The following is a 26,364-nucleotide window of genomic DNA, read 5'->3' as shown; positions in this document are numbered from 1 at the left end:
AGATAAGAAGCAGGCTGCCCAGGTCCTAAATTCAGCAAATCACATATAGCTTTTATGTTATTCCAGCGAGGTCAAATGAATAGAATTTTACATTTTGACTAAACGTTTTCAGTGTTATCCATTGCTTGGATATTGTAGTTATTGATGGATAATTGCCTATACTACATTGAATAATTGAAAATAAATAGGCCAAGCTGAAGGACAAAACTATACACTGGTGCTTTCATTTGTTACCCTCAATACATTATTTAGGTACAGGCTGCTACTTAATTAGTTTCAACTACCTTTTGAGGCACAAACTCATTTTTCAGATCTTTTGAAGCTTTCAAAGGGCCACTGCCTGGGCTTAGGCACGGGCAGTGAACTTTCCAATGGTGCTGATCTGGTGAAGGCAGTGGTTAGCACATATTGTGTGCTGTAATGTCAGGGCATTCTTGGCCAGTTCTGATCATTCTCAACTGTGCTTGAAAAATGCAGAGTGCAACTCATCGATGACTATAATTTTAAACACTGGAATTTAGTTGCAGCTTGGGTAAATAATTCCCCAACTGGTTCATACACTTTCTTTCTTCAATTCTAGCAACTGACTGTGTCTTTGACATTGGAAAAGCAATTTATAGAGCGTAGCTAGTTCTTTACTATACACAACAGTGTTGAAGAGCGCTCGCGAGGCTACTATCACCAAAAGAAACATCTTAAAATGGTCATACATGAATGCACTCCAAACTCACCTGAAAAATTGTGTACATGACAACTGTTAAAGGTCTGTTTCCAGAATATTCAGCAACTTTAAAGACATTAAGGCCCCATTTGTTAATTTCTTCTAATTCCTATTAATTGAACAAACATAATACATGAAGCATAGCAAATGGGAAGAGAAGTTTAATGAAATGCATCATCTTTAAATTTTACACTAATATGGTGTGTCCACTAAGAGATTGAAAATTACTTTTATTCAGATTATTAGCAAAGATGTCATGTTAATTAAAAGTATAACCATTTTTAGCATTTTGACTGCACTATCAGTAAAGGTGCATTTTTACTTTTTTCTTTTGGGATCTCAGGAACATATTTATCTGGCTCAACTGATTGAAAATATATTATAAACCAATTGGTCAGATGTTTTGCCAAATTGATAAAAGATTGGTGCTGCAATGTCAAATATTCCTCTTCATTTATCAGATCAGTAGAAGCAGAGAGGATTTAATTGCTGAAAATAAACATGAAATCCAGGGTCTGAAGTAAACACACCTTTGCCAAGAGGTCTTCCTGGTCAGTTTTGACTCCAAATCTTGTACTGCTGGAATTCGTTAAGCTCGAGCTATGCATGAGTTTCTTCACCCCACTGATTTGTGACATTGGCCTCTTTTTCTTTTCTTCTTTCTGTGCTTGTGATGGCATTTCAACCTCATGCTGTTTGTCTGGTTAGAAAAAATTGTTGCAAATTAAACCTCTGGTACCTGCTGAGTTCTTGTATACTGTGGTCCAATGGCCCTATCAAGAACACAAAACTGCAGAGTTTTTGTGGGGCTTCTCCAAAATGTGTGCCATAACATCAGTGGAAGATCAGCAAAAACACAAGGGAAAAGGTGTAAACGGCCATTTATACCTTTCTTCAGGGCTTCAGCTGATCTTCCACAAAGTTCCAGCAGACTATCAGGAGAACTTCCAAAGAAATTTCAAGCAAAGAACACAGGAAAGCGGCCAACATTATAAGCTCAACTAACTCTGTCATTTAGGTCCATGTGCAAGACATACCTGACAACAACCCATGCCCCTTTAATCCCTTGAAACAAACACTTATTGGTAGGTACTGTACTGATGAAAAGTCTCGGGGGGAAAATTCAGCCCATATCTCTAACAAAAATCTTCTCTCTTTTCAGGTACTCTGTATTTTCCATATTTCCTGTTTTCTTATCTGATTTTCAGTATTTGAAATGTTCTTTCCCTAGAATGACTCTGGAGTGGGCAGATAGCAATGTCTGCTATTTGAATCCAGGCATTAGTCCATGTAAAGCACACAAGTTAGTATCAGTGTTAAAATGGTAGATGGAAACATGTCATTCAAATGTGTTGAGCATTTGACACTATTCTTGTTCTAACAATAAAACCCCTTTCATAGTACCAATTTTATTAGTAATATAAACATATTGCTTGATATCTGCTAGATAGGTATCAGTTTTCACCCCACTTCTTGAATGTTCTATTCAAAAAATGCAAATGCACGCTATCTTTCTTACATATCAAAAAGTAGTATACATCAAAGCACCCAGAGTAGCTGGTTTTAATCCAATTAAGACACACCCACAGACTAAACCTCTCTTTTCAAAGAAAAATATTTTAAATATGATGTACATTAATAGCTTCATAACACTGAGTATCTTTTTCAAATATTAATATTCTATGAACAACCTCTTACTTCATTCCCAGAAATATGATGCAAAGGAAAGTACTCTCAGTTATCATTACAAGGATGTGCAGAGTGTTTCAAGGTATTAAACGATACAAAGGCACTTGTGTCTGTAACTATTTGCACAGTAAGAACAACAAACGTACACAATTATTTTCATTTGAAAAACATTAAAAGTCGTCTCTGGGGTTTTTCTTGAAACGTAGTGAAGCTTATCAGAAAATAGAGAAAATGCAAATCAGGCAACCATGCAAAATATGTCTCAAAAAGTCAGAGTCCCAGACTGTGGTCCAGAAATAGTTGAAATGGACTTGTCAGTGGAGCAATCTGATAGCTGAAGCGCTGACTTGTGTGCAACAGGGTTGATGCTTATTGCATCTGTCATATGCTTAAAGTCTAACCATGTCAAAGAGATGAAGAGTAAGCCTGGCTGTCAGGTGATCTGAGGTGGAAGAGGATGTCTGCCTGTGTTTTCTTAAGATGTCTTGGAATTCCATGGGATTTCCTGCAGGCTGTGGGAATCAGCAAATCCTGACTCTTTTTATTAACCCTTTACATGTTTTAAGTTAGTCACTTCCATGCAGGGAACATTTGTTTTAATAACTAAAGTGTAACATGTCAAATTCCCTTAAAAAATTTGCTCGTTGTTCATGGAGCTTTAGAACCATATTAAACTTTAGCTTCATATAATTTAGCTATCAAAATTCAACATTTAGGGGTTGATGGTGGCGGAGTGGCAATGACACTGGACTAGAAACCTAGAGGCCTAGGCTATTGCTCTGGAAACATGGGTTCAAATGGCAGCTGGTGGAGTTTAAATTCAATGGGGAGTATGTTCCCATTAAGGCCCGCCCAGCATGACACACACCCAGAAGTGCTGAGCGCTCCATGCGCAGGTGGGGGGAGGAGGGAGAGTCAGAGCCTGCGCTCTTTCGAGCATGTGCGCGAAAGAATGCAGGGACCTCCCTGAGGTACGGAGCTGCCTCAGGGAGATTTGTTTGGGTATGAAAAATTGAAATAAAGGACAAAGAATTATTCAGACATGTCCCCTCATGTATACAGTGTCACATGAGCTGGGACATGTCAATTAATTTTAATAAACATTTTTCTTAAATTTATAACTGCTTCATGAAACCTCATTCCATCTGTGGATGAGGTTCCATGAAAAATGCGAAAGCTGTCTCGGCTCTTCGAATGCCCACCAACCTTAAGGTTGGACGGGCTGTCCTTTTAACCATTTCAATTACTATTTAAATGGCCTTAATAGGCCTTTGACAGTTTGGCGGGCACGCGGCTGACTCCAGTGTGCGCCCGCCAAACTGAAAATCGGAGTGACACGCGATGGCTTTGGGACGCATGCCCGATGTCACCGCGTGTCATTTTATGCGTTCGCGAGCAGGGGCCTGTCCCCACAGGCCGACCAGAAAATTCAGGTCAATAATTTTTTTAAAATTTGGAACTGAAAGCTAAGGCTGAGTCTTATGCTCCATAATCGGGAGCATCTCCCGCTTTGCAGAGTGTATCATGGGCCATGATGACATCGGGCACCGATCATGACGTCATCATGCCAATTTCTGACAATGCCGTTCGCTGGAGGGTCAAAAAGTCAGGAGACCGCCCAGGTTATTTAAATATCAATTTAAAATACAATTCAGCTAATTAACTACCCATCTAACTGCAATAATATGGCCAGAAGGCAATAATATTCCTTCAGGGTGAGATTTACAACAGGTGGGGAATCCGTTTTTTTAAGCGCAAGTTTGCTTGGGTAGATTTTAAAGCTGCAGCTGAGACAAAGTCTCAACTTTGCAGTTAAAACCCTATTAACTGCAGGGACTGCTTATTTGAGTGGACAGAAGAACTTTTTGGATATCTTTCGTGAGGGGAATTCTTCTCTGATTCGGATAGCTCATTTGATGGATTATTTTTCTGTCCATTACCCAGGGGTGAGGGGTGAAAAGTGTCTAAGACAGATGGGGATTGCTGTCTCATTTGGACACACAAGCTCTGGTGAGGAGGAGAGAAGGGTTAGGAGGAGGAGGAGAAGGATGAGAGGAAGGAGAGAACACAGGGAGGTCAGGATGCTGCAGTTCCTCAGGAATGGGACAGAGCAGCGCCAGACTCGAGGGTCAGGAGGGACCCAGAAACTCTCTGCGGAGGCACTGGCAAATTTGTATCACCCCAAGGGTATACAGGCAGAGATCCAGCTACCTGCAACTGATCAGTGTACAGACCACCAACTAGCGGAAAAGATGTAGAGAAACAAATTTGGAAAGAAATTACAGAGGGGTGCAAGAATTATAGAATAACTATAATGGGGGACTTCAATTATCCAAATATAGACTGGGATAGGAATAGTGCAAAGGGATGAGGAGGATGAGGGTTCCTGGAGTATGTTCAAGATAATTTTCTGAAGCAGTATGTTTCCTGTCCAATATCAGGGCAGGCACTGTTGGACCTGGTTCTGGAGAATGAGTTTGCCCAAGTGGATCAAATAACATTGGGAGAGCATTTAGGGGACAGTGACCATTGTATCATGAGGTTTAGTTTGGCTATGGAGAAGGACAAGGTACAATCCCGAGCAGGGATAATTAATTGGGGGAAACTAACTTCGATGGGATGGGAATATATCTGAGTCGAGTGAGTTGGAATCAAATGTTGGCAGAAAAGATGGTGGCTGAACAATGGACCACCTTCAAAGAGATAGCAAGCAATGTCAAGGTATATTCCCTTGAAGAGGAAAAGTAGGACGAATAAATCTAGAACACCCTGGATGACGATAGAAATAGAGGTGAAAATGAAAAGGAAGAAGTATGCGTATTTTTCTCCAAGGAGGAAATATCAGGGAATAGTATCATGGTAAATAGAATACTTGGAGAGTTTGATGGAACTAGAGTAGGCTATAGTAAGTCATTAGGTGGGGTCAGAGCAAGGGGGAAAGTTAAAAAGCCTAAATCAGGATTAATGTGCATGTATGTGAATGCACAGAGTGTAGCTAATAAGATTGGCATGACAGATGTCAGGTAGGAAATACAATGGAGAATCAGGCTGAATATAGAAGGACCAGAGTGGAAATGAAAAAACTAATCAGAAAAGCAAGGAGGGAGCATGAAAAAAGACTAGCAGCTAAAATGAAAGGGAATCCCAAGGTCTTCTATAAGCAAGTAAATAATAAAAGGGTGATAAAAGAAAGAGTAGGGCCATTAGGGATAAAAGAGGAGACTTGCATATGGAGGCAGGAGAAGTAATGGAGGTATTGAATGAGTATTTTGCACCTGTCTTTACATAGGAAAGGATGCTACCCAGGCCGAGGTGTGAGAGGAGGTAACTGGTACACTCAAGGAATTTACAATTGAGAAGGAGGAGGTGTTAGAAAGGGTATCTTTACTTAAAATTGATAAGATACCAGGGCCGGATGACATGCATCTGAGAATACTGAGGGAGGTGAGAGTGGAAATTTCTGAGGCACTCCAGTCTTCCTTAGACACAGGAATGTTATATCCTTGTTCAAAGAGAGGGGAAAGGGTAATGCTGGCAACCACAGACCGGTCAATTTGACTTCAGTGGTATGGAAACTTCTGGAAACTATAGCTCGGGACAAAATCAATAGTCACTTAGACAGATGCGAAAGCCAGCACAGATTCATTAAGTGAAAATCATGTTTAACTAACTTGCTGGAGTTTTTGGGGAGATAACAGAGAAGGCCGATAAGGGCAATGCTGCTGATGTGGTGCATATGGATCTTCAAAAGGCATTTGATAAAGTGCCACATAATAGACTTGTGAGCAAAATTCTAGCTCATGGAATAAAAGGGAAAGTAGGCACTTGGATAAGAAATTGGCTGAGTGACAGGAAACAGAGTAGTGATAAATGGTTGTCTTTCAGATTGGAGGAAAGTCTGTAGTGGAGTTCCCCAGGGGTCAGTGTTGGGACCCTTGCTCTTCTTGATATACATTAATGACCTAGACCGTGGTGTGCAGGACATGATTTCAAAATTTGCAAATGATATGAAGATTGGAAGCATTGTCAGCTGTGATGAGAATAGTCTTGAACTTCAAAAGGACATAGACACACTGGTGGATTGGGCAGACAAATGGCAGATGAAGTTCAATGCAGAAAAGTGTGAGGTGATTCATTTTGGCAGGAAGAATGTGGAAAGAGTATAAAATAAAGGGAGAAACTCTAAAGCAGGTGCAGGAACAAAGCGACCTCTGTGTACATAAGTCATTGAAGGTGGCAGGGCATCTTGAGAGAGCAGTTAATAAAGCATATGGTATCCTAGGTTTTATTAATAGGGCCATCGAGTACAAGAGTAAGGAGGTCATGTTAAACTTACTTAAGACACTAGTTAGGCCTCATCTGGAGTACTGCGTCCAGTTCTGGGTGCCATACTTGAGGAAGGATGTGAAGGCATTGGAGAGAGTACAGAGGAGATTCGCAGGAATTATTCCTGGGATAAAAGTCTGTAGCTACAAGGATAGATTGGAGAGGTTGGGTCTGTTTTCCTTGGAGAAAAGAAGGCTGAGAGGAGACTTGATAGAGGTATTCAAGATCCTGAGGGATATGGACACGGTAAATAGTGAGAAACTGTTCCCACTCAAGAGTACATCAAGGACTAGAGGACACTGATTCAAAATAATGGCAAAAGGAGTAGAAGTGATGTGAGGAAAAGTTTTTTGGTTAGAGTCTCGAACAAACTTCCTGAGAGGGTGTTAGAGGCAGGTTTGATCGAGGTATTCAAGAGGGAATTGGATTGTTACCTGAAAAGAAAGAATGTGCAAAGTTATGGGGATAAGGCAGGGGAGTTGGATTAAGTAGAATGCTTTTTCAGCGAGCCAGTGCAGACTATTCAATTGGCTAAATAGCCTCATTCTGTACTGTAAAAACTCTGTGATTTGCCACTAATTCATGGCAATTAGTGTATTATTGGGCATGCACCGACAGCAGGCTCGGAAGTCAGAAGGCCATTAACTTCCGGGTGCAAAACTCCATCATTGGTGAGTGGCAGTATTATTCAGCCCCTAGTTTCAGTAATGGTGCCCATGACAACTATCGCTGATTGTTGTAAAAACATTTCCATAATTCTTTGGTCTAATGCTAGTGGATTGTTAGTACATTAGATTCACTTAGGCCTCACTTTCCTGTTGGAGCGATTGCAATTTTGTACATTTTAATTGCACAGATTCCAGGATAACCATTTGAACTTGTTTCTTCAAAATCATCAACACTCAGATGAGTCTCCAGGATTGTATAAACAAGCAGCCATATTAATCCTTGGACCTGGTAGGTTAATCCTTTAATACATGAATTTTATTTGTTGTTAATGTAGAATAAAACATAGATGTGAACTGCTGCAATGTTAAGGTTAATGTAACCTTTAATTTTACCTTAGTTAAAATTAAAAGTGATCGTGATTTTAAGATTCACTGTGCCATGCACCAATTACTCTATAAATAGCAAGCTCCCACTTTTATTTGGCTATGAGAGGAGATGGCAAATAAAGCTCAGACAGGTTGCTTTCCATTAGGATAAGAAGAAAACAAATCATTGGGCGAATGACGCTGGACAATTACTGCAGACAACTTAGTGAGAGGTTTCAGTGTGATCTGCCAGATTTTGCTATGCATAATTCCCCATGTGGCCTCTCAGCTGGATGCAGGGTAGAAAAGTGGCGATAACAAAATTAAAATAAAACAAAAAAAAATCTATTTTTGTATTAAAGATTTATACCATACTTCGGCTGCAGTCTAGCTAACTAAACAGCTTGCTGTGGGCAGTGATAAATCACTTTGTAGTTCATGACTGATAACATAATAAGGGCCATATTTTCTGGCAGGGAAATCTAAGCTACGCAAAATCCATTCAATATAACTTCTTTGCTCTTATTTGTCACAATCAGAGATTTACCCACAATTAACAACCATTCCATGATATTGTCAAATGATTCTAATCTTTCTCGGCAGAGAATTAATGACCAAAACAGCCAACCTAAAGTAAAACCTTATCTCACTTTAGTAATCTCTTGCCACCACCAAGCAACTTTCCTGCACAATGTGACCAATACACTGAAATACATTTCCAAAAACGGGGCATGGCCTTGTTAACATACGATGTAATACCATTTCTATATACTGCTCAATTCAAACAAGAAACTCCAGTCATTTTGTTTTACTTACCTTAAACACAATTGATGTGGGTGATGGAAGACTACTGCTGAATGCTATTTTTCAATGACAAGATTTGATAATTAAGCAATTGCTGATATTTCTGTAATGTTATATTTCACAAAATAATTCATCAAACTACCAAATCTTAGCACTGTAAATATTTATTTTTTCTAGTTTTTACAACCCTTATGATAAATTGGCTTAACTTTCTCATAGAAGCAGATTCCCAAAGCAAATATGCAAATATTTAATCATTATTCATAATAAATAGCTTCAGGAAATAATGAAGAAATGGGACCATCTGTTTCACTGCTGTTCCATTAACTTTTAGTTCACTGCCCCCACCCATAAAGGCAAACCATGAGCTTTCTCCAGACAATGAGAAAAACACATGGAGAGTGGTAGTTGGTGGGGATAAGGGGTTTGGGGGTGGGGTTGGTGTGTGTGTGGTGGTGAGGGATCATTCTAATTTTTGGCGATGGTGTAACTTAGGTATGTCTTTCCATGCTTGCACAGGTCTGTAATTTGATGCTTAGCTGACACAAAATTGCATATTCATTTTTTACAAAAACATTGGTAAGATTAACTTTCTTCTTTACTACAAATGAAATGCTTCATTGAAGACAATATAGTTATTGACTACGTGTACCTATATGCCAATGATTTTAACAGAATATGTTATTTTAATAACTGACGTCATATCTTGTGTGAACTTGAAATCCTCATTGTTTCATCCTTGGGCTGTGGTACTGAAGTATAAATGTTTCTGTTTTAATAACCCACACTTGAAATACAGATTCACTTTCCTGTTAACGTTTAAGAATAAATAATGGGGTTAGGAAATGGTGGTTCTGCCTAGTTCCTTCTGATAGCTATATACATATTTTAAAAAGTTATAATTTTCTTTCTCCAAGGGTATAGTGGTCAAACTGAAACTGTTCATGTTGGGGTAACTCATCATTTTAATTGCAAGGTACCACACACCGCCCTTTGCACTTACACCTGCATTTAACAAATACACATAATGAGTAGTTTCCCTGGATATAATTGTGGGGATCTGCATCAGAAGAAGTCAGAGCTTGAAGACTTTCTTAAGTGTTTTGTGCTATTGTGGTAATAATCTGAGGCACTCACATCAAACACAAAGTTATTGCTCGGTCAGGTCAAACATGGAGAAAAGTTTTGCAAGTTTTGATGGAAACAAAATAAAAATGTTCCAGTCATTTGAACTTTAACTACCGAAGGTAAAAGCCCTTAATATTTGCCTGAATTAATCTGTATTTAGAAACCAACAACTCTATCATCCATTTCAAAAGGAACAATTTTGTTCTGAAATGTGGATTTTTTTTTACAATATAAATACTAACTGTTCAGGAATGTTCCATAGGAGTGAAATTCCCTGTGAAAATAATGGATCACTTTTCTTAGGGGAGCTCCTTCAATGCAATTTTTTGTGACAATCAGTCAGCTGTGGGTCATCTCATTGCAGCTCAGGGTATTGGCTGTGCTTAATGTTGACATGTGCAGCTTTTTCAATCCTTCATCTTAAAATAAGGGAATGCTAGTCGTCTTGTGCTATGTGTACAGACTATAAATGAGTCATATTTTGTTGACTTTTAAAAACTGACTTCAATTTTAAAAATGCAATAGTTGTGGATAATTTTGTTATAAATATAAAATTAGGAATTTATCAATTATTTGTAGAATGCATTTTAATTGACTACTGAATTAAATTCTCTGCTCCTTTTTAGTCATATATTGCCCATTTTCCATTTTATGACAAATTTGTGAGCCTGTTTTGGTTACATTGACGAGGTAACATAAAAATTGTGAAAGTGCAAAGACATAAGCCTGGATTTTCGGGAACGAGTCGGGTGCGTAGAGTTGGGAGAATTCCCAGTTCTGCAAAACCAACTTTTAAATATGACTGGTGGATTTTTGTTCCTGAGGGGCAAGCTATATTGGAAGTCAGGGCAGGCCACCCCGAAAGTACCGAAGACGATGCTGCTTGCAGAGGCAGGCTGGGTTGAAGGGTCTCAGGTACTGTGTCCAAAACTTGTTTTAGAAAGAATAAAACATGAAACATCCCTCCAGCCCTCACCCCTCACACAGTCCTCATGCCCTATCAATGCCACCTCATACCCACCCCCTGTAACCATTCATACCCTCCATGCCAACCTACCCCACCCCCATGGCCCCTCATACCCTCCATGATGACCTATACGCCTGTACCATCCCCATAGCTCTTTATAGCCCCTAAGACAACTTAGTGCCAACTCATGACAATCCATGTCCCCCACACACAACCCTTTGCTCTTACAAATTTGTGAGCCTGGTATCCACCAAGGGCAGACCTCAGGACCCATGCAGAGATGAGATAAAATAAAGGGCGGGATTTTTCAGTCCCGTTGTGGCGGGACCCACCGCGGGAGATTCAGTGGCTGAGCCAAAAGGCCACTAACTTTTGGTGAGACTGGACAACCCCTGCGGTGGGCAGAGCCAGAAAATCCTGCCCAAAATCTTATAGGCCAGGATTTACCGGTCGGCGAGCAGGGGGTGGGGCCCACTCGCCGACACGTAAAATGACGCGGGATGACGTCGGGCGGAACTCCCGATGTCACCGCGCCCCATTTAAATTTTCAGGAAGGCGGGGGCTCAGCAGAATCAGCTGTGCGCCTGCCGACCTGTCAATGGCCAATTGAGGCCATTGACAGACTCATTAAAGTAATTAGTGGACATGCCCGTCCAACCTTAAGGTTGGCGGGCAGGCCGGGAGCCCTGGCGGGCAATAGAAAAAACATGAAACCTCATCCACAGGTAGGATGAGGTTTCATGTAGGTTTTTAAAAATTTAATAGAAGTGTCTTTGAAAGTGATGGACATGTCCCAACTCATGTTACAGTGTTGCATGAGGGACATGTCAGGGAATTTTTTTTTTCTACTTTTAAGATTTATTATTGTGGAGCCAATCTCCCTGAGGCAGCACTAGTCTCAGGGAGATGACTGCTCTTTCGCGTGCATGCGCGAAAGAGTGCATTCTCGGCTGAGGGAATTCCCCCCACCCAGACAAGGAGCGCATAGCGCTTCCTGGAGGACGTCATGCTAGGCGGGCCTTAATTGGCCTGCCCACGTAACATGGCGGTGTGCCCCCGATTGGGGGCGCCGATCGGAGGCGCACCTCCACTCACCCACTCCTAAACTTCCCCCCCAACGGGGGGAAAATTCTGCCGATAAAATAAACCTCTAAGTGTCTATTGAAGACTTCATTATATTGGAAAAAAAACACTCATTCATAAAAAAAAATCTACTCCACTTTCGTTCCTTCAACTACATAAAGCCTTGTAACAACAAACATTTCATTCAAGTGCACAATGCCTTATAAAAACACCCATTGGAATTCATAGCCCCACTTCAAAGAGTCTATAACCATGTGTAGCTGTTAATGCAGCAGTAATCCAATAATGGTGAAAGTGAAAGTTGCTGTAGTCCCAGAGGACCATAGGCTGCTCTGTCATTGGAGAGTGATGACTGGTGATGAGTTTACCCTGAGAGTCACCACACCACAGGTGAGGAGTGAGATTTAGAAGGCGGGGCCTTCATGGATGACCTCAGCCTGTACAGGAATTGAGCCCATGCTGTAGGCGTCACTTTGCATCACAAACCAGCCAACTAAGCTAACTGACCTCTATAAGACTCATGTTAACAGACAGAGTGAAATAGCAAGTAATGATCTTTTAACACTCCAAGTGTTTTTTTTTTCCAAAGATTTAAAGGGCAGGATTTTTAAATGCCTTGACAGCTTGACTACTCCCATTGACAGGTGCTTTTGACAGTTCCTCTTGACACTTTTGACAGTTCTTCTTGATGCTTTTGACAGGCCCTCTAGATAGTTGCTTTTGACAGTTTTGCCAGTTGATTTTGACAGGTTTGGTGACAATTCCAATCAGCTTGACAGTTATTGAACTTATGCACTTTTTATGCACATTTATGCCTAATTTTAACAATTCCAAAGGGCACCTTACCTCCCCCAAAGGTGTCCTGAGACCATGACCAAAGGGGTGCCTTACCTCTTTAAATGGCTATGCAAATGAATCCACAAAGTTCAGATCTGCTCTTACCAGGTGTACTTTGCACACTCCAGGTTTTACACTCATGGAATACAAAAATCTTACTTCAGTGGAGGTAGCTGGTGATATAAATGGCCAGCCACCTCCATGAACAGAGCATGCATTAAATGTGAAATGCCACCATTCCCATGGTAAGTGACAGGGCTTAGCATTTTCGGGCACTTTAGCCATTTTCACCACTACGGAGAGTCCCTCTGTCATGGTGAAGATCCAGGCCATATTATATCTCTGAAATAAAACTGCCACTCTGTAGATCAATAAACTTTTCAATCAACCTGATTCATTTACCCGGCACCCAAACAAATTTACCCTTCACCAAACCTCCTGACCTCATAATTTCAATGCCCCAATGGTTTTAGGTCATTTCTTGTATGCAGACCAGCTTTCTGAAGATCGGCAAAAAAAAGGGCAATCAGTTAGGAGAATGAGTATCCATGAAACATCCAGTTGCGATTGGTCACTAACATTCTGCTGAAAACTGCGGAGGTTTCCTGCAGTTCAGTCATTTTCAGTGATTGGGATTTCTCAATTTAAACCTGGCTAAGTTTTCATATTCAATTAGCTTCTAGCATCTCAAGGCATCACCTGTTACGATCCTTGGCCTGACACTGAGTTGTGGGGATGATCTGGTTAGGGGCCGAAAACATTTTGATTGAAACAGACAAAGTTTGAGCTTTAAGGTGCGCACTAAGTGAATAAAGCCATAAGAGTGCACCGGTTTTGAGCAAAAAAAATTAAATTTTACTGTACAAGTTCAGAAGGATAAAACAGTTAACAATATCTATCTTATACTCTAACATTTGGGGTAAGTATAAAGTACATGTGAATTAACAGGCAAACTGTGGTCAAACACACCACACTACAAAATATATGCCAAATGCGACCAAAACAGATTCTATGGATTTCTCAGCAATCCACCCCGACATGAGTCACGCTGTGAGTCAACCAATCTCCCTGAAACTTCGTCTCTCTCATAAAGATTTCCAATCATCACCTTTGAAGATCTTGCCTTGGAATTCTCTCCAAAGGTCACTCCAACTCAGACGGCTTCAACGACAGCCCACCTCACAGGGTTTCAATCTCGACTTCTGAGATTACATTCCCCTGGGTTTCCGAGTACACTCAAGCATCAACTTACAATCAAGTGCAGATCTTCAGTCATGCCCAGCAGAACACCGCTACTCCAAAGGTATACCTTTGCCCCAATGGCCCGCAGCAGAGTCACCAACCTTTGGCTGCCTTCATGGGTCTTCTGGGCTTCTCTTGAGCCCATTTCACTTAAAGTCTGCTCCCTGCAGTCCTTTCTCTAATTGGGGCCTGTTTCTCTGCTCCTCACTTTTTCTTAACTCATCTGGAACCTCTCCCTGTCCCTTATCTGGGACACTTGCTAGCTGACTGACTGACTAAAACTGACTGATCAAGAAGTGCTGTTCACTGATGCTTGAACTGATCTGGTGACCTATTACAACACTCCAAGAGTCCCACCCTTTTTACCAGGCAGGAACAAATGTAACAAGCAGTGGAACCTCCTGTTCCTTAAATGTTACAATCTCAACAGACTTCAAGCTTGCATAGCACACCAAGACGTAGAATGAATGGATTTCATAACACATCCCATTCATTATATTCTAAATTAAAGCTCTGGAAGAACTGATTAACTCAAATATATTGACCCGTAGTTTGAGGTCAGCAGCAAAGCAATAAGACATGTTAGTGACCTAGAAGAAAGTTGCTGACAAAGCTCTAGAGAGCTCAGTGGTATGTATTTCACTTTTCCTGATGTTAATTTGCATTTAGTACCAAGTCAAGGGGATCTCCAGGCACTCAGCAACCATGATGTTATCAAGAAGAGAAGCAGCCTCTCATAATAAAATATTCTCACAGTCTGCAAACCAGGACGTTAAAAGCCTTGATTATCCTTCACATTTTTTTAATGTCATTTTACAGAAACTGAAATAAATGATTGGGATACACACATGGGGTTAAAGTAGAAGCTGAAACAACCATAATATTTTTTCTTTTAATTTTAAAGCTAGATCTTTTTTCCTTACAATAGAGAAACGTGACGTTACACAAAAATAACATTAGTTTTCAGGGCCATTGAGGCTGTTCATCAATAATGATGTACTTAGTATTCCATTATAAACCTAGTTATACCTCACTAAACAAGGCACAACTTTTTCATGGGATTTTACAACAAAACTAATAGAGTAACACAGCAAGTTCTCATCAATTCACTGCTTTCTAATTGACTGCAGACTAATGGGTCTTCAAGAGGGCACCCCATGGAGAGCCTCAAAATCACTGATAGTAGATTCTGGATTTTCATGTTTAACTGTGTATGTATGAACTCCATGGATTGGATTTTCCCTCTATGGGAGAAAAGCAGAAGTCAAGGATGTTTTTCATTGGGATTTTGATGGTGACACCCCTTTAATTGGCAATGAGACAACTTCTCCATTCAATTAAGGGAGGTGGGCAGGCTCTTGAAGATGTAGGGCCAATTAAAAGTCTTCCTGCTGCAAATGAGCAGTAGCCTGCAATGGATGGTAAAGAAATGAGAGGGTGCTACATATGGAGGCATCCTCTCACTGACCTTTTTTTTCAATCTTAAATTAAGAAACAAATATAGCGGCAAGGCAACCATTGTTGGGGGGAACCCTCTACACAGCCATCTATGGCTGCACCCACACCCAAGCAGGCAGGGAGGGCCTCATGGCCTTCCTGGAGCACTAGGCTGCCAGCCTGCTGCTAGGTGCCCACCTCCAGACAGTTAAATTGTTCCCAGGAAAATCTCAGTAGGACCCCTTCAATTGGCCTTAACAAAGTTCTTAATGAGCCTCATCAGCTACGGCCCTGTCACGTGGTAGCAATTAGCCCTGCCGACCCCAAACGCAGCTTCGTCAAAATAGCCAGTGGTGGGAATGGTATCAGGAATTCTTCTTAAAAAGGTCATGTATATTTAACAATGGAACTCCATCATCAAATTCATCTTAGCTCTCACGCTATAAATGAAGAATATTCAAAATAAATTATGCTTTGAACAATACTCACCTAAAAATGTACTAGATATAAATTCAGAGACCTGATTGCCAGATCGGCTCATCTCAGAGAGGTGAGTAAGCTCTCGATTGAGCATCCTCTTGAACTGTAAAAACAATACACAAGAAAAATTAATAAATCTCAATTTTCTGTGATAATTTGGTGTTTGATTTAAAGTTAAAATAGATTTTATTCAATGTGCTTGCTATCAAAAGTTCTGTACGTATAATTTGGATGCACCCTTTGCAATGGCCATTATCATTTCCTTTCAATATATGCTTTACCTATTCAATTTTCTTTACATTTTTACAGAGTCAGGCTGAGTCGGGAGGCCTTTAAAAATGGCAGGCGGGACCTGATTCTGGGATCCCTGCCCCCATTTCCACTTCAGACAATTTTCACCAGTGCAGGATATGTCAGGCATCTGGCAATTGTGTACAAAGAAGGAAACATCTGTTTTACCAGGTGGCCTCATTATGAATGCTTGGTTGAACTCCAAGAATGACTAATCTACTTAGCTCATGTTGCAATGTTGACACAGAGAGGAGAGCAAGCTTTGTTTGACAGACATCTGTATTACCTTGAAATAAGTTATTCTTTCTTTGATATGATTTTGTCAATACCTGAATGTTTATTTACACAAGATTAAGAGGTCTGAAGTGGATAAAAACTTCTGACATTGATACAATGAATGATTGTGATTGACTATAGGATGAGCAGTTCTTTTCAAAGTATCTTTTCATAGCTTATGCTTATGTTGTCAGTTTCAGGAGCATTTAAAAGGCTTGCCAGACTCGCCAATGGTCCGCTGTTTCTGTACATAGTGGATACTGGGCTAGTGGGTATAAAAGATCCATGGGGGAATGGAAGGGGCATGGCGGTAATGGAAGAAATATGAAAGGGGCATGGGAAACATGGGGGATATAAGCGGGTACGTGGGACATGAGAATGCATGGGCAATATGAGACGGGATGGGGGAGGGGGGACAGGGTGAGGGGTGAGGACTTGAGCACCTAAAAGTTATGGTTACAACTGGGCTGATGTTCCAGAAAATGAAGGTAGGCCTTCTAGGTTACCAGTCAGCTTCCGGTCCCACCTCAGGCCTGCCTCTGGAGGCCTCGGGCCTGACTCCATCCCAACCCTGCCACCTCAGAATGAAAATAGGGTGGGTGGGGCCTTCTTAACGGGGACGTGTTTGCGAGATCGGGAACTTGGTGACTCCCAATACCCATCTTCTTGATAAAAATGCGGCCCTTTATATGTTAGTTCCTTGCTTTATGTTTTGTATTCAGATGTCACAGATCTTTAACAGAACATAAGAATTAGGTGCAGGAGTAGGCCATTCTGCCCCTTGAGTTTGCTCTGCCATTCAATAAGATCACGGCTAATCAGATATTGGCCATCACGCCACTTTCCTGCCTGCCCTCCATAACCCTCGACTCCCTTCTCAATCAAAAATCTGTCTAACTCCACTGCTCACTGGGGAAGAGAATTCCAAACACTAATGACCCTCTAAGAGAAGAAACTCCTCATCTCGGTCTTAAATGGGAGACCCCTTATTTTGAAACTGTGCCCCCTAGTTCTATACTTCCTCATGAGGGGAAATGTATTCTCAGCACCTAGCTTGTCATGCCCCCTCAGAACCTTATGGCCTGGATTTTCACTCCCAAGGTGGGTGCGCTGAGTCGGGAATTTTCCCAACTTGCCACACCCACCTTGGATAAAAGCGCCCTGAATGGCAGGATCTTTGTTCTGGGGGAGGGGTAGTGAGATTTAGTAGGGCCCACCATCCTAGACGCCGATCGGAGGGGGCAATGGGGCTGCTGAGTGACAAGGCGCCTGTTTAAAAGGCCCGCCTCAAGTTCTCTACGATTTCATCTCAGTTGTTTCCTTAAACATTAGGCCCTCTACCCCTCACCCTTCACACCCCCTCAAATGCTCACCCACACCCCATGCCTATACATGCCAACTCATGCCAACCTATGCACCTGCACCAAACTCCATGGCCCTTCATACCCTCCATGCCAACCTTTGCACCTATACCCAACCCGCATGGCCCTTTATAGCCCCAATGACAATTTAGTGCTACCTCATGCCAATTCCTGAATCCCACCCTTTGCCCTTACACCATCCATGCCAACTTGCCCAGTATCCACCATGGGCAGGCATCAACAGCCATGCTGAAATGAACCAATATAGTTCTAAATATCTATTATAGACTTCACTATTAAAAATTCTCATTCATAAAAGCCTATTCAATACATTTAAATCCGCTCAAGTACTTAATTCCCCATAAAAATAAACATTTGTATTCATATTCCAACATTAAAGACAGTTAATCCTTTAATAACCTCTTTGAGCTCTCAATCCAACTGTGAATTTACAGCACCCCCCACCATGATAATGATTGGTTGTGGAAAGCAGACAAGCATTAATAATGCTATAATGATAGCACTGCGAGTTATGTCAACCAGCAGCTATTGAAACTGCTAGAACAGATTTTTATCAAACCAGACGCAGCCAGGCAGTTACTTGCAATTTTTAAAGGGCTGGCTATTTAAATAACTTGACAGATTGACAGTTCTACAGATTTTTCAATTACTTCATTCAAGTTTTTTTTTCACAATTTTTTGGTTTTTCTCTGTTAATTTCACCCTCTCCCATGAATTGATTATACATGGTGTGAAAAGGCTTTGAATTCTTCCAGGGCTATGGTTCCTGTGGCCATTTAGCACTCCACTCAAGAGTAAGTTTTTAAAGTGAGGGTGCAATTTTCCCGGTCCCATGGATGCAGATTTGGAAAAATGAGGAGGCGTTGACGCATTCCTGCTGCTAGGTAGCTTACCCATGAGTGGGCTGGAAAGAGAATCCATGGTGGTGGGGAAAAAAAATCACAGTGGTTAAAGCCCCAATAAGGGATGACTGTGACATCACTGGCATTTTTCCACCTGCGGACTAGCCTCCCACCACATGCGGTGGCTGCCAGCGCCTTAGAGGCGGCCTTCCTGTGGCAGGTCAGGGAGTCATCGGGGCCAGAGACTCCATGCCCCAAAGAAGAGGCAGCAAACTTGAAAGATTGCAATCGCAGCTGTGGCCACTCAAGTGGAATATCCACCTTGATACACCTATTGGTCTAGATCCTGGTGAATGGGTCCTGGCCTTGATCACCGCTGTGCAGGCTAGCCTGGGTGCCTCTATGTTGAGATGCCCTCATGGTTTTGGCTTGCCTTGCAGTGTCCAAACTCCTGGGCCAGAATGTTCGGCTCGCTGAGCGGGGGCGGGGTCCGCTTGCTGATGCATAAAATGATGTGCGGTGACGTCGGGCATGCGTCCTGACATCACTGCGCGTCATTCTGATTTTCAATTCGGCGTGCGCTCACCAGAGTCGGCTGCACGCCCACCAAACTGTCAAAGGCCATTTAAAAACTAATTAAACCACTTAACATAGCTGCCTGTCCAACCTTAAGGTTGGCGGGCAGGTGAAAAGCCCAGGCGGCCTTCGCATTTTTCAAGAAACCTCATCCACAGGCGGGATGAGGTTTCATGAATGGCTTATAAGTGAAATGAAGATTTTCATTCAAATTCACAGACATGTCCCAGTTCGTGTGACACTTTCACATGAGGGGACATGTCCTACTTTTTTTTTTCTTTATTAAAATTTTTGAAACTCTGTGCCTCAGGGAGATTCCTGCGTTCTTTTGTGTGCATGCACAAAAGAGCACAGGCCCCGTCTCAGCCTACTCCCCCCGCCCGCACAGGGTGTGCTCAACGCTTCCGGGAGTGCGTCACACTGGGCGGGCCTTAATTGGCCCACCTACGTAAAATGGCTGCGCACAGCCGATCGTGGGCGGTGATCGGCTCTGCGCCTGCCATTGCCTGCTCCCGCCCAACCCCCCCGACGGGGAGAAAATTCTCCCTCTGGTAATGCTGTTGAGGTTCCAGATCTGGCCCTCTGATTGTACCCACAGCTTTGAGAGCCCGCCCACCATCCATAATTGGATGGTAAGCTTGGAAGTTGCCAATTATGAGGCTACCTCCTGGAAGATTGTTGAGCTGGTCTCACTGCCGGCTGAGTGGGTTCGGAATCCCCATTTGGCCCTGCATCAAGTTCCTGAAGCCTGTAGAAAATCCAGCACTGAGCATCAGCAGGATAGTTGGTTGTTTGGGAGCTGGATTACTGCAGGGACCAATCCTAGCCTCACCTGATATCCACAGTTGTGTACTAACAATAGCCAGAGCTAAGAGTCCCACAACCAGCGGATCAGAACTAAGCTGTGTAGTCATGCCACATCCAGTCATGAATGGTGGTGGACAATTAAACAACTATCTGGAGGAGGAGACTCCACAAATAACCCCATCCTCAATGATAGGGGAGCCCAGCACATCAGTGCAATAGACAAGGCTGAAGCATTTTCAATAATCTTCAGCCAAAAGTGCCAACGGATGATCCATCTCGGCCTCTTTCTGAGGTCCCCACCATCACAGATGCCAGTCTTCAGCCAGTTCGATTCACTCCACGTGATATCAAGAAATGGCTGAAGGTACTGGATACTGTAAAGGCTATGGGCCCTGACAACATTCTGGCAGTAGTACTGAAGACTTGAGTTCCAGAACTAGCCACGCCCTTAGCCATATCATTCCAGTACAGCTACAACACTGACATCTACCCGGCAATGTGGAAAATTACCCAGGTATCTCATGTCCACAAAATACAGGACAAATTCAACCCGAGCAATTACCTCCCCACTAGTCTGCTCTCAGCAAAGTGATGGAAGATGTCGCTGACAATTCTATCTAGTGGCACTTGCTCAGCAATAACCTGCTCACTGATGTCAATTTCATGATACAATTTCCAACCAGACAAAAATGGCGGACAGTGGAAATTGCTGGGGAAATTCAAAATTGTGGTCCCGCAGGCCTCCACTTTGGCCTTTCTGACTCGGGTTTGCTCTGAATAGGGAGATAAAAATTCAGCCCCAGATAGTTCAGTAGAGACCAGAAATCAAATCTGACACCTTCTTGGTCCAGTTGGCTCAGGTGCTCAAAGTGTTAACCAGTTTAATTTTAACCAGGAAAGATTAGGCAGTTTTAATGTGAATTAACTTGCAGTGAGGCAAGATACCAGGGAGACAAATGTGAAAAAAATCATCAGAATTTTGCCATGCCTTTCATTTTCGAACTAGCTAGTCACAGAATTATTGATGACCATGTGCATATCTTCTCAGGTGGAATCGCACAACTGGAGCCTGCGAAGCTAAAAATGCAAGTAAAATAGAAAGAAGTCTACCTGAAGATGAAGGGCAAGACTAAAAACAAGTGGTAACATATAGTTCTTCCATAATTTCACAACGTAAATGTAATTTCCATATTTTTATACTGTTCCCTGGAAAAATTTCAACTCATAGGAAAGGTAGTCACATTAGATGAAAGCTCCATGCTTATTTTTAGATTAGATCTGGCTTTTTAGAACCATGCAATTTCATTATGTAAACTTAGCAAGAGAATTGGTTGCTTCAGAGAAAATTATCTTAAGAAACGGCTATCTTTATGAGAACATTGTTCAGGGTTATTATCAAACTTCAAGTTGATTGATATTTAGAATGCAAGCCATAGCAATTGGACAGATCAATACACCTGCTGCCTTAGTGCTGTAAAACTCAACCAGGATTGCATTTTGACAAAATGCAAGCAGCTGATCTATAGTCATCAGATGAGGCTTGATAACATGTTTGAGCACATTGCCATCACATGATAAAATGGCTTGAACAAGCAAAATCCAATGTCAAAATGGTGGTAGTGGGTGGTATTTGGGAAAAGAACTTGGGGATATCACAGTAACTAAGTTAGGTGCATCTTAATATAAAAACTATTATTCAATTATTTTTCCTCGAAAACATTATAACAAAATGCTTAATTAACAGCAATGAAAAGGGTTGAGAAGATCAATGTCTTATTTTAATAGATCTGAGTAACGGTTTTTATATGTGAAAAGAAGGTCAACAGACTGAATTTCCAGATGTGGCTCAATCTATAAAATGTACTGATAAACAAGGAAAGTTAGATTGTAACAGACTTAATTATATGATCTGAGTGTGAACCACTAAGAAAGGACATAATTCTTTCACAATTAACCCTGATTATCTGATAATTTACCTAATCATTAATTCACCAGGTTGTTAAATAGAAACATTTTCAGTTTTTTTAATGAATATTACTCAATAATATTAGAAAAAGTTATTCCTGTTCATCACTAGACTTTAATATGTTTCCTTTTAACTTATTTGGTTAAATCCCCATTCATGTAGATTCTGGGAAATTAGCAGAGTACTTATAAGTATTATTGGGAGGAAATTTTACAGGTTAATCTGGACACAAATTAATGGTCAATAAGCTTCAAATTGGTGGATTATTTTATTTTGTTGGTGGATTATTCCATCCTGATTAACAGTACATATGTGTCAGAGAGTCCCTTGATGTTCTAATTGCCATGTTCATTGCTAAGCAAACCACACTACCGACTGAATTCCACTTACATTAAGCATTACTTAATTTTTAAAAAATGATTATGATGCATAATAAAAATGATATAGAAAAGCTTATTTTTTTAAAATTCATGTGATTGATTCAAATTGGAAATAACTCCATTATATCTCAGAGGACTCTCTACAGAAATGTGTTTCAGCAGTTTTGCAATTACCACCATATGCACGGTATTAACAAAGGCAAGTGTAAAGCCAGAGCCAGTACATAAAGAGGGCAGCTGCAGCACAATCCCTGCAGATACGTTCACAACAATACACATTCAGATACAAAGGTAACAGTAAAATTACATTGTTAAAAAAGTAAACCTCTATTATTATAATAATAATGATTATTTTAAATTCTATATCAGGTTAAAAACAGGTTTGATTTACATACCTTTATGTAGCCCCAAGAAACAGAAAGCAAATAATTAGCTTCAGGCATCTTGCAATTCTGTTCTCACAAAAAAACCCACTAAGAATTGTAGTAAAATCTGGAGTTCCCCAAAGACTTGGATCGAAGCAGTCCCAGAAATCAGTAAATCAGATTATTCATACAGCAGGTATGTCTGGAAAATATGGTTCTTAAATCCCGATGCTTTGTCACCTGCTTGGTATAAAGTGGCCATTTGTGGAATCCAGTTTGGTATAATAGAGTTTACAAAATCAATGGAAAATCCTGGCCAAAAGGAGTGCTTTGGAAAGATATCTATGGACAAGAATCTCTTTGGAATATTAGTTAATGAATAATGCATGTGAGGATGCTTCACTGCTGGAAGGACTGGTTCTGCTAACAGATACCAAATAAGGGCTTGAACACACAACTGCCATGCACGCTATTCGGTGAACCCACCTACTTTGCAGACATGACAGCCAATGAATTCTTATTCTGAAGAATAGAGACAAGAGTGTGCTTCTCAAAAAGCTAGGTACCTGCTGCTGATTGGCCAAATGGAGAGCATATCCTTGGGGATTAGGGGTTTGCTTCATTACTCCATTAAATGCCATTTAATAATAATTTTCCTTCAGTTTAAGTTCTATGCAAACGCTTGGCTAGGCTTCATATTTCATTGTCATCTAATAAAAAGGAGCTCATTGTATATCACACCTTCTACTCTTAATCAAAATATAAGAGTAGTATAAAATGTAGTCAATTATTTCTTGTTTCTTCCTGGACTGTTTAAGCATGCCTCAGTGAAATGACAAAGGAGCTCCACTGACGACATCTGCAGAGATGCCTGCAGGCTGTACCTTCCTAGGGAGGATGAAAGGGAGTAAATTGTGATAGATTAAACAAAGGCAGTAGCTGAATTCTTGTCTCCTAACTTGACGCTTACATAATTTCTTTCATCAAATGAGCTTTGCCTTAATTCAGTCCATTGACCTTTAGATTGAAAAAAAGTTTTGGATCTAGCATTTACGTCAATATTTCAATCACGAGAAAAATGAAATTGTTACTGAAATGTTACTGCTTTCCAATCGCACTATAAGATTTGTAATATGTTTTGCAATTTCAAACAAAAAATATTTTGAATAAAGCACTGTAAGGATAGGACATAGCCTATAAAAACAAGTAGCCTTTTTGCTATTTAAGGTAGTACGGCAAGGTAAAGCTATAGATAACAATAATTAGGACATATCTTCGCAAATTTGCTGGCTACTGGGAGCTGAGAGATTTTGAAAATTTGCATTGCTTACTGCTCACTGTCTGTTCAGCTGCCTTGGTTCAGCAAATGATGGTTAATATTTCCTTTAAACTTGTGCATGCTGGGGGCTTTGATACATGCAATGATATCGTATGGAAGTGGAAACTACACACAGGAGAAACAACATGCTAAGGTTAATTGCTGGTAACTTATGCAAACCACTGAACAAGGACATCCTTTTGATTATATCTCATCGAAAGCTACCGGGTAGGTTTTACATGGCTTTAGTTCCAGAGTGAAGTCTCGTCTGAAAGAAGTGTAGAAGGGATGATCTGGCATCGAGGTCAGCCTGCCCAATTTGTGGGCTTCCTGATTTTCCAGTGTTTGAAAGAGTAAATTCATTGAGGATGCTCTTTTAGCACAGAGCTTTGCTAGCTGGTGGCATAGACAGATGTTGACCTAGAATACTACAGTTCCAATTCCACGTCATGTGCTCCCATCTCTGTATGGGAAGAACAGGTGACCTTGGATTTCCGGTTACCAAAGCTCTACGCTATTGGAGTTTTCCTCACACTACAACTGGGCCTGTTGTGGACTAATTTATTGAGATTAAGTGCTAAAATTAGTCAACAACTCCATTATTGTTGTAACCAGAAACCACCAGGATGGCAAAGGGCAACTAGATGGGCCTTGGTGTCCATTTTTGCTTCTTATCAGTGGCAGGCACATTGCAGGTACTATTCATCTCTTCTAAACCCAGCAATTTCAACATTCACATGGCGGCTGAAGGTTTCAAAGCTGAATTTAAGTCTGGAGGACAAGTCTTCAATGCTCCTAGCCAGAGTTACTTCCCATCTGCCTCGATGAATGCAGCTCCAACAACACTCACAAGTTGGACAACATCTAAGGCAATGTAGCCCATTTGGCACTCCACCCACAGTGCTATTCCAGGCAGCCTAGTGGTGGAGGATAGAACTGAAGGCTAATCTTTACACACCTTATAAGCCTTAGGAGCATTGGTACACCCTGCAGTCAATGCCCACCACCTGAACACAAGTAAATACTCAATTACTGTACAATTAACATTCACTGCCTCCATCACCAGAACACTGAGGCCGCAGTGTGTACAATCTTAACTCCTAGCAATTCCTTTGTTATTTCTATCTTGTGTTAGTTGAGTATGGGCACTCAAGAATTCTTCTGTCCTCTTCTGCTGGAGTGATGTTAGGAAGCTGTTTTCCCTGAAACTGGAATTTTCCATAAAAGTTGTCACTTGAAAATTGGGATAGCGAATTGCCCACTAAACGTCTGCAATTGATAGGCGAAGTTTTGCTGTGTGATAATCCTCTTCCAAGATTTACCCTATTTGAGAGTTAATTCACATTGGAGAACAACTAATTCCCACTAGAAAATTGCAGTTGGAGCTCTAAAGCTAACTACAATTCTTCCCTTTTTCAATAGGTTTACCTGAGCCAATTAGTCCAAGTGGACAGGTAAGTTATCTGCTCCTAAATGATTATTTGACATTCTTGGTCTGGTCATTAGGAGGAAACTTGATAAATATTCTCTCATCTGCCCCAAAACAGTTCTTATGACAGTCCTCAATTTTTTGAAAAGCTAAAATAATGAAAAATCAAAGATAGAGGATGCATTCCAATAAATATTTAAATACAGATCTCATCCAGCTCATACCAAATCTTCTTTTAAACTATGTCGTGACAGCAGACATTCAAACTGCATGACAGAAAAGGGAGTCATCGCTGAAACTCATGTACCAAAACTTCTGTTACTTAAATTCTTGAGCAAAATTCCCATGAAAATGGTATCTTAACACATCGACAACAACTAAATTAGCAAATGCTAATTCTCATAAGAAATTCTTCAAATATGCAATTCCAAACATGCTTCTGCATTATTAATCAGAAAAGCTTCACAAAGCAAAAAGGAGACTGGTCCAAGTGTTTTTTTTTAAGATTTGAGCTTAACAATCATATAAGGTGGGGAGATAAGACAATGGGAACAAGAGAAGTGGATGGAGAAAGGGTAACAGACCCTCTAATTATTTTGTGGAGTGATTTGATTAAGCGCTCATCCCTTTTAAATTTTTCAATATGATGCAAAATTCAAAAATTCACATGACTGATGCATAATGAATATTACAGAGAAAACTTTTTACTTTAAACACTGGCATTGTTTACATTTGTGCATATATATTGAATGATTTTAATTGCTCCACCAAAGGTGGCTATGTCTTAAGCTGCCTAGGGCCTAGTCTCTGGAACTCCCTCCCTAAACCTCTCAGCCTCTCTTTTCTCCTTTAAGGCCCACATCTTTGATGAAGCTTTTGGCCATCTACCCTAAGATCACGTTCTGTGGCTTAGTGTCGGATGTTGCTTTATAACCCTCCTGCGAAGCACCTTAGGATCTTTTATTACCTTAAAGGTGCTTTATA

General features: G+C 40.9%; 1 protein-coding gene across 6 annotated transcripts in view; it reads right to left on the bottom strand.

Moving 5' to 3' along the window:
* Positions 1-26,364, bottom strand: part of pde4d (phosphodiesterase 4D, cAMP-specific) — a 1,053,459-nt gene that overhangs the window by 14,998 nt on the left and 1,012,097 nt on the right. For all 6 annotated transcript variants that reach the window (XM_078549378.1, XM_078549337.1, XM_078549370.1 and 3 more), the window contains 3 exons: positions 15,758-15,851; positions 1,252-1,421; positions 732-830 (listed from right to left, as the gene is read on the bottom strand). In XM_078549378.1, the coding sequence (XP_078405504.1) occupies positions 732-830; positions 1,252-1,421; positions 15,758-15,851 (363 nt within the window). The remainder of the gene's footprint in view (positions 1-731; positions 831-1,251; positions 1,422-15,757; positions 15,852-26,364) is intronic.

The sequence above is a fragment of the Cetorhinus maximus genome, chromosome 1 (genome assembly GCF_964194155.1).
Source record: "Cetorhinus maximus chromosome 1, sCetMax3.hap1.1, whole genome shotgun sequence".
NCBI lineage: Eukaryota > Metazoa > Chordata > Chondrichthyes > Lamniformes > Cetorhinidae > Cetorhinus > Cetorhinus maximus.
Note: the sequence above shows the minus strand (reverse complement) of the source record. Positions and strands in the feature narration are given on the sequence as shown.